The sequence below is a fragment of the Jatropha curcas genome, chromosome 3 (assembly GCF_041381405.1).
Source record: "Jatropha curcas cultivar XTBG-Jc1 chromosome 3, XTBG_Jcur_1.0, whole genome shotgun sequence".
Taxonomy (NCBI): Eukaryota; Viridiplantae; Streptophyta; class Magnoliopsida; order Malpighiales; family Euphorbiaceae; genus Jatropha; species Jatropha curcas.
Genome location: NC_143153.1, coordinates 3,595,557 through 3,604,594, shown reverse-complemented (window position 1 = coordinate 3,604,594; position 9,038 = coordinate 3,595,557). Strand labels below are relative to the sequence as shown.

The window sequence follows — 9,038 nt, the reverse complement described above, 5'->3', positions numbered from 1 at the left end:
GTTTTGAATTTATATATTAATCCTGTCAGTTTTTATAAAATTCGGTTAAGATATAATTAATTGTTGAATTAAAAATATAAAATCATAAATAAAACTTTGTTTAATATGTACGAGTTAAAATTGTTAATTTTCAAATATTAACCGTTGATATATATATTATAGGGAAGTTTATGGGCTTCTTTGCAATTATCGATTTGGCACGCCCGTATTGGAAGAATCTCCGCGGCTTCTCGAGTCTTCCATAGATCAACTGCTTTCGAAAGACGGTCTTTTTTAATTCTCCTCCTCTTCTTCTTTGTCCTCACAAAGCGCCAATCTTCCATCTCCAATTCAAAGCATCGTCACTGCTTCCTCTGTCGCTGGTAATAGCCAATCAATACCTTTCCTTTTCATTTGTTCGATTGGTTATTTTGATTTTTATAGAAAGAACTGATTCCGTAGTATTTTCTTTTCCTTCTTGTCAATTGCTTCAATTTTCCAGGAAATCTGCTTGCTGCATAATCGATCCTTAATGAGTCATATCCTTTGCTGATCAGTTTTGTTCCTCCTCTTTATCTCTGTGTTTTGTTTGGTTTTTGTACAAGTTTCTTTTATTACTTATTTGGTTGTGATTGAAGTTCTTTTTTTAATCTGAAGCAACCAGACGGAGTATAGGGAATTTGTTGTTTTTGAACTTTTACTCTTGGTTTACGATTTCTTTGTTTGACTTTAACTGAAGCGAACGCGGAAACCAGAGAGAGCGAGATCGGGAAAGAGCTCAAGCTAGGGCTGGACATAAGTCCAAGAACCCTAAAGACGACGGATTGACTCCTGAACAACGCCGTGAAAGGTTCGTTACGATCTCCTTATATTGCTTAAATTTCGTTTAGTTCTGTTCTTGATTTGTGTTTTCTTCGAATGGACAGGGATGCAAAAGCTTTACAAGAGAAAGCCGCGAGGAAGGCTGCTCAGGCGGCTGCAGGAGGCAATAATGCCGGAGGCCAAGTAGGTAGAAAAAACAAGAAATGATTGGTATTGTTAGAGGTGGTGTAAATTAGGTGTATGAGATTGTTTGCCTGGATCCATCTTATCAGATTTGGTTTTGTGGGTATTGGAAGTTGAAGTTGTATTGAGCATTTAACAAACAATTGCATTGATGTTGGCTTCTGAACCTCTGATTTTATTTCTGATTTGGAATGGAATTTCTATGTGTATTTGCATAGTATTCTTCATTTAATACAATTTAAGCATTAGCATTGCATTTGATTTTAGTATTATTCTAAAAATTAATTTTGCCACGTTGGATCTCATGCTGAAAAAGAGGACTTCTTAAATTTTTCTTTTCATTTGTATATTCCTTTAATTTGAAATGTTGATTTATGTCCGTAATTTAATTAATTAATAAATTAATACTCTTATTAATGATTAATTAATAATTTTAAAACTCATTCGCTGTACTTCCACCGTCAACACATGACTTTTTCCCAGGTGCAATAGTAAAACGCCATGAACAACCAAAAATTGCTCCTCATCCCGTTCTTTTCCAACCCAAAACCCAAACTCAATCGCTGCCCGTTGTTGATAGAATCGTTGCTGTTCTTGTCCAACATATCCCTTTTGGAACCAATACCACTGCCAATGCTAAAGAAGCAAGTGGGTGTTTGCTAAAAAGTTATAAAGAAATCAAGAAATTAAGAGACATTAGTTGAAACTACCTTAGCTTCTTCACATCTAAAACTCAAATAACACAAACCTTCTTCTTTCTCTTCTCATTTCTTTAAATTTTTTATCCAAAATTAAACCAAAAAGAAATTCAAAACCACAATAGAAGAAAGAGAACCCCAATCCAACTTTAGTTAAAGAAACAGAGAGGTAAACGAGAGAAGAGAGAGAGGGAGAGATGAGATTGGCGTTTGGAAATATCCAAACCAATATGAATTTGTGGAGAGAAAATAGGATGGGAGAGAAAAAAAAGTAAGTTTTAATAATATATTAATTAATTAGCAATAGAAAAAATGTTTTTTAAGGATTTAAAATGTTATTTCGGGATAGTTTTATAGAGGGGCACGCGCAGAGAGAGAATTAAAATTTACATGCATTGAGGTTTATGAAGGTGCAATATTAACGATTTTGTAAGTTTAAGGGGCAATATAATCATTTCTAAAGTATGAGGGGCCAAGAGACTCTTTTTACGTAAGTTTAGAGGGCAATTTATATATTACAGATGAAATGAGGGAATATGATAGGGGGATCAATCTAAAATTAGAGCAATAATTATTTGTCATATATAAAAAGTAAACATAAAATTATTATTCTTTAAAACTATAAATATGACAAATATTTTAGAATATAGTTTTTTCTCTCGATAAGTATTTAGGAACCAGATTGTATTTAAAATAATTGAATTAGATAATACTACTATGTTCACCACACACACACACACACACACACATATATATATATATATATATATATATATATATATATTTCCATAGAAGAAGAATTAGAAGTTGACAGAAATCCAACGTTGGAAATGATGCTTAGAAGCTTAGAAGTAGAATCCCATCATGCGCTGTCTATTTTCCTTTTATGCTTAGAAGGTTAGAAATAGAATCCAACGTCAAAACAAATCAGGAGCACGCAAGCTTAGCTTAAGATATAAATATAAACTATGGACAATTATCTTTTCCGTAAAAATTTTACAAGATAAAAATACATAGATTTATATATTTAAAAGAGTTCTATTTAAGTTTAGTAATTATCATATTTTAAATGATATTTAATAATAACTCTATTTTGGCTGGATTAAATTTATTACTTTCTTCAAAATTCACATTTATATTGTATTATTGAGATTAAAAATAATTAAAATTCTTTTTTTTTTTTTTTTTTTGTTAATGATCCACGTAAGTGTTATACATCAATCCAATCCAAAATTATTTGTGTGGTTGTAATGAGAGAGCATTTCTATCTATGAAGACAAAATCATAACAAATCTTAAAACTCTCCATTTATTAGTTTAATGGATAAGCAATCTCATACGTCAAAGAAAGTCTTATCATCAAATCCGATAATGCAACTTGCAACCTGTTAAATTAATATTTTCAATGATTGGTGAAGTTTGAGATAAAAAAAGAAAAGTTCTTTTTTTTTTTTCTTTTTTTGAGTATTGAGAAAGAGTATTCTAATATGAATCTATTGCTAAATCATACAAACACTTACCATTAAAACCAATCTTTCCGGTTATCGGTAAAGTGAGACAGGAAAAAAACAATATATATATATATATAAGAGTCTGTTAATTAGCAAACTTGTTAATTAGCAAACTTGTCAAGGAATTGGAATGTATCTAACAGTGGGAATTCCAAATTTCGAATTTAATTTAAAAAGAAATTCGTATAATTTGAGGGTCTTGCATCTTTCCATGCATATATATGCCCTACCCCAAAGTTGAAAGATCACAGAAAGTCCTTACTTGCAAGGTTTTTGTCTTTGCTTATCTCCCCATATCTCCTTTTGCTTTATTTCTTTCAGTTCTTTAGCTGAAAGTTAAGTATGGAAACTGGGGAACACGAGTTAGATGTTGAACGAAGAGAAATCAGAAGCCTTGAAGATTTGGAAATACCATTTCTTCAATCAGAATATAGCATTTCTGGAGATCTGGGAATATCATTTCTTCTATCAGAATATAGTACTTCTGATAGTAAAAATAATTATGGGACTCCCAATGAAGAGGAAACTACTGGTTCCATTGGAATGGTTCTGCTTAGCGTATTTGTTGCAGTCTGTGGGTCTATTGAAATGGGTTGTTGTGTAAGTTCTTTAAACTTCTTTATGATTCAAAGTTTAATTAAAGCCTTTTCAGATTGTTAGAGGACGGAATGATGGAGTTTATATTCCTGGTTTTAGCAACTAAATGTGTTTTTCTTCTCTATTTTTTTTGTTTCTCCTCCTTTTTGTTTAGGAACGGATAACAAAAACACAAACACAGAAAAGTGTAAAAAAAAAAGGTTAGGTAATTTTAGCTTAAGCTATTCTTTTGGCAGGTGGGCTATTCATCACCCACTCAATCTGCAATCATGAAAGATCTTAATCTCAGCACATCTCAGGTGACCTTTTTTTTTTTTTTTGTAATTATAATACCAGATTATGAAAAGTGCAACTAATTGATATATATTTTCTGTTCAATTTGCAGTACTCAGTGTTTGGCTCAATATTACCTATTGGTGCAATGTTTGGTGCTTTTACAAGTGGCCGGATTGCAGACCACATTGGCCGAAAAGGGGTATGTTAATAAATTTCTAGAAAATGATTAATAATTAGTGATTAGTCTCTAATTTACTTAATATGATAAGCAGGCAATGAGAATGTCAGCTGGTTTCTGCATTGCAGGATGGTTAGCTGTGTTCTTCTCTGAAGTAAGTTTTTTGGTTCTTGAGAATTCATTGAAAAGTTTATATTTTTTCCCATAATTTTTTGACCCTGAAATTACCCAATTAATCCTTTATTATGGATTTTATTCAGCAAAATTTTTCACTTGACATGGGAAGGTTTGTCACTGGTTATGGCATTGGAGTTTTCTCCTTTGTGGTAATTACTTGATAATATATGATCTTGTCCTTAGATTTCAGATTATTTTCAGCACCGTAAATATTCAAACAACAATAAACTTTTTTCAAAAAAAAAAAAAACAGGTTCCAGTATTCATAGCTGAGATATCCCCAAAGAATCTTCGCGGAGGGCTTACAGCCTTAAATCAGGTAGAAATTCAAATGAAAAATGCTTTCTTTTGTTTTTTATTTCAAAAACAGTCCATATAAACTGAACTGAACTGAACTCTAACCGTTACTACTTTTATATGCAGCTCTTGAATATTACTGGGGCATCCACTGCATTCTTATTGGGAAGTGTTATATCATGGAGAGCATTAGCTCTAACTGGTAAAATCTCAAATTGCTATAGAGAAAGGAAAAATCTCACTGCAGAATTTATTTAACAGAAAATTAGTATTGATTGTTAATTCTATTTGAAGGTCTTGTTCCTTGCATTTTTCTGCTTATTGGCCTGTTTTTTGTTCCGGAATCTCCTAGATGGCTGGTAAGCAGATAAACAATCTTTTTCAAATTCTGTTAAGCAAAATGAGAGAAAAATGAAACTAAAAACTCTTAACTTTTTCAGGCAAAAGTAGGCCGAGATAAGGAATTCAAAGTTGCACTACAGAAACTTCGTGGCAAAGATGCTGATATTACACGTGAAGCGGATGAAATCAAAGTACTTTGCCTTGATTAAACTAACTAAAAAAACCAGTCATGCACTAACTTGTGCATTTCAGGTATTTATGAGTTGTGTTTCTTGACAGGATTCTGTTGAAATTCTTCAAGCCCTTCCTAAGACTAGAGTTCTTGATTTATTCCAAAGGCAATACATTTCGGCTGTATTTGTAAGTAGATTGCTTACCTTTTTAACTTGTCAGGTTTTCTTATCAGGAACCATCAAACTTGTCTGGTTTTCTTATAACTTGGAAACTTGGCCCTGAACTGTTCAGATTGCAGGGGGAATAATGATGTTGCAGCAATTTTCAGGAATTAATGGCATTGCATATTATACTAGGGAAACTTTTGTGGCAGCTGGTAAACCAATTTCTGTGATTTTTTTTATTAGTTTTTGTCTTTGCTGATTGACTAATAATTTTATTATGAAACCTGCAGGACTTTCTTCTGCCACAATTGGAACCACTGCTTATGCTTGTGTTGAGGTATTTTCCAAAAAAAAAAAAAAAAAAAAAAAATCAATTATTATTATTTTTTGCTGAATGCTGATCCATTTGAAAATTGATTCTTCAGGTTCCAGCAACAATGGTGGGAGCACTGTTAATGGACAAATGTGGAAGAAAACCACTGATAATGGTATATAAGTAGACCTTTTTTTTCTTCCCAAGAAGTAATTACTTTGGTTTACATTATATATTAACAGAGGAATCACTTGAACAATTACTAAGCATGCTTTTGCATATGTGAAGTTTTCTGCAGTTGGAACATTTCTGGGCTGCTCCATTGCTGGAATTTCTTTCCTTCTCAAGGTAAGTCCAAAAATGCCAAAAACTTGCGATTACTAATACTGCATTTTTTTGCAGAGTGGAGGGTAGTCATGAATCCCGAAATGAGAATAGTCTCAATAAATGAAAAAAAATATTGCATATTTTGTTTTATGTTTTTGAATGGATTAATTTATTGTTGTGATTTTTTTTTAACCAGTCACACGGCTTGTTGCTCGAATGGGTACCTGGTCTAGCTGTTGCAGGATTGCTGGTAAATTTACGAACAATTTTTTACTCCAATTTCATCAAATCACTCCGCAACTCCAGGAATTTAACGTATAATTTTGATTTCTCATATATTTGTTTCTCTTTTGCGATGAAATCAGATATTCATATCAGCATATGCAATTGGAATGGGACCAGTTCCATGGGGGATAATGTCTGAGGTAACTAAATAGTAACTGCAATATCCGACATTCAGAAAATTTATGTCATTGAAGTACTTACATTGTTTCTTTGCAGATTTTCCCAATAAATATGAAAGGAGTTGGAGGGAGCTTGGTGGTATTGGTGAACTGGCTAGGTGCTTGGATAGTTGCTTACACTTTTAACTTTCTCATTAGCTGGAGTTTCTCAGGTAAATTGGAACTTTTCCAAGAAAAGCACAGAAAGTGGATATGCAATGTTAAAATATCGAACTGAGTATTTTGTAATATTTGGTTGTGTTTCAGGTACATTCTTTTTGTACTCAGCATTCTCATTGATGACTTTTCAATTTGTGGCGAAGTTTGTGCCAGAAACCAAAGGAAAAACACTGGAAGAAATTCAAGAATATATTCATAGAAATGGAGAAAGAATATCCAGTGGAAAATTAGAAATTCTGGTGTGAAGAAGAAAGGTCCAATAGAAGTCAAGAAATATAGTTTTAATTTAAATTATTTTCTTATGTATTCTCATATATTTAGTTTTAATGGTTACTAGTGTAATAATTTATTTATAATTAAGAAATATAAAGAGATTCAATTGCAATGCAATAAATTTTAATGAAATTATATTATAATTCATTAGTTAACTTCACTAGTGTAGTTTGTAATTCCTTTATTTGATAAAATAATTAATGCAATGGAATTAAATTAATAATTTTATTAATAAGGAAATTTTAAAAAATAATTTATTTACAACTCAGCACTTTAAAAAGTATTTCTCATGCCATGTCAGTACTTTAACATTCTAAAATCATGTAAACGGATATAGTTCTATTTCTCTGCATTTATATAGATAGATGTAAATTCTAAATTTAATTTAGGTTTGAAATATAATTATGGTATCCATGTCAGAAAAGTTAAAATATGGTGCTATTGGAACAAATTACAAAGTTTCATGATGTTTTAGACATGTAACCTTATCATAGTATTATAAAGGACGAAAGGTCAATTTACTCCCTGGCACAATGTAAAATTTACTCAAAATTAACTTACTCCCTAAACTCGGCACAATATAAAATTTACTCAAAATTAATTTTTTATACAATTACCACATTAATTTTGCACCAAATGACTAAAAACACGAACTTGTATTGAAAAATAATAAAACAATGATAGCTAATATTTTTATTTTAATGAAACAATAATTTTTACCTATAATTATAGTAATATTTTTATCAATTAAAAACAGTGAAAACTATTATTTTATAATTTTTGTAAAAAATTGCTTTTTTACTTATTTTTGCACGACATTAAAGTGATAATTATAATTAGATGAAAAGATATTAAATCTTATTCTCGTTGGATTGAGTAGTAATGTTGTGAAGGATCCTTAGCTTTCCATTGTTTAAAGTAAGTGATGAGGATGGTTTTATTAATCCAAATATGAGAGTGAATGGATTAATGAGTATAAGTGGGACATAGAAAAAATCACGAACTTATGTTATGCTAGAGACACAAGGACTATCCTAGAGATTCCCCTTAGTTTGATGGATGGAGAAGACCAACTCATTTGGAATTTTGAGAGGAGGGGTATTTATAGTGTTAAGTTCATGGTACGCAGTCGCTATGAAAACTTTGGAAAGGGAAAATTTTTGAGGAGACGGGGACGTTTAGGGTAGGGTATGGAAATTGAATGTCCCACCAAAGGTGAGAGATCTTATATGGAGAAGTTTGAGGGGCGTGCTAATTACGAAGGAGAGAATTAAAAGCAGAGGGATTAATATTAGTGAAGACTGTCCATTCTGTGGCATGGTGGAGGATATAGATCATGCTTTAGTGGGGTGCATTAGGGATAGAAATATTTGGAGACTTGTGCAGTTTCTGGATCGAAATGCTGCTAACTTGTTTACATTGGTAACTTGGCATATATGGTATTCTCATAATAGATTTGAGTGAAATAAAGTTCGGCCATCTCACGATGGGGCTCTGGCAGCAGCTTGCCAAATACCGAACTGGAAAACGCTGAATCATAAACATAGCTTAGCCTCACACTTACATGATATGGTCTAGCAAGCACGAATTTTTTATATTTCAAATGAATGGCAAGCTCACGTTGATGGTGCCATCTTCCAATTAGCAGGTATTACTGGATTCAAGGTCACTTTCAAGGATGAGGATGATTGTTTTCTCAGGGCTGTATCAGGGTTTGAAGAAGATGGTAACAACTCGGATATTGTGGAGGCAATGGCAATAAGGCAATGCCTTGTCAATCAACAATTTTTCTTGGGAAGAGCTTTATTTATTTTGAATCTTAAATAATATTCTTTGCTCTAAATTCTGAGCATTTAATAACTCAGCTTTAGGCTTAATTATCTTAGATTGCAAATCTATTTTAGATAGTAGGAAATATGTTCATGTTGTTTGAATTAGAAGGCAAACTAATGTAAGTGGTCACACTCTTACTCGAACATGTTACTATCATAACAACTTCTAAATTTGGGATTCAATCTCACCATATTTATTGAAATTTTTTTCCTTTAAGGTAATGCATTAGTTGCGTTTCTCTTTAAAAAAAACAAAAAAAATCTTATTCCCGT

At 31.9% G+C, this 9,038-nt stretch overlaps 1 protein-coding gene and 1 long non-coding RNA gene across 3 annotated transcripts; both read left to right on the top strand.

The window, feature by feature from the left end:
- Positions 1–209: 209 nt before the first annotated feature.
- Positions 210–1,240, top strand: LOC105644386 (uncharacterized). The gene is made up of 4 exons (XR_005178339.2): positions 210–362; positions 482–518; positions 724–829; positions 906–1,240. It is a non-coding gene; the product is annotated as an uncharacterized LOC105644386 (long non-coding RNA).
- Positions 1,241–3,285: 2,045 nt separating this feature from the next.
- LOC105644936 (sugar transporter ERD6-like 16) lies at positions 3,286–7,061 on the top strand. 2 transcript variants are annotated; one of them, XM_037639599.2, is made up of 18 exons: positions 3,286–3,792; positions 4,026–4,088; positions 4,175–4,264; positions 4,338–4,397; positions 4,504–4,569; positions 4,674–4,739; positions 4,844–4,919; positions 5,012–5,076; positions 5,158–5,250; positions 5,339–5,419; positions 5,525–5,609; positions 5,688–5,734; positions 5,823–5,885; positions 5,999–6,058; positions 6,234–6,287; positions 6,403–6,462; positions 6,539–6,653; positions 6,748–7,061. In XM_037639599.2, exons 1-18 carry the CDS (start codon positions 3,535–3,537, stop codon positions 6,903–6,905), a joined length of 1,560 nt encoding a protein of 519 aa, XP_037495527.1. In that variant the 5' UTR covers positions 3,286–3,534; the 3' UTR covers positions 6,906–7,061. The 2 variants fall into 2 exon arrangements, with proteins under 2 accessions (XP_037495527.1, XP_037495531.1); XM_037639603.2 differs by having other exon boundaries at positions 3,658–3,792; positions 3,944–4,088.
- The last annotated feature ends 1,977 nt before the right edge of the window (positions 7,062–9,038 follow it).

Coding starts and splice junctions, on each gene's coding strand:
- LOC105644936 (XM_037639599.2), top strand. CDS start 3,535: ATGGAAACTGGGGAACACGAGTTAGATGTTGAACGAAGAGAAATCAGA. Junction 5,077..5,157: donor CGGAATCTCCTAGATGGCTG/GTAAGCAGATAA, acceptor TAACTTTTTCAG/GCAAAAGTAGGCCGAGATAA. Junction 5,735..5,822: donor CTGCTTATGCTTGTGTTGAG/GTATTTTCCAAA, acceptor TTGATTCTTCAG/GTTCCAGCAACAATGGTGGG.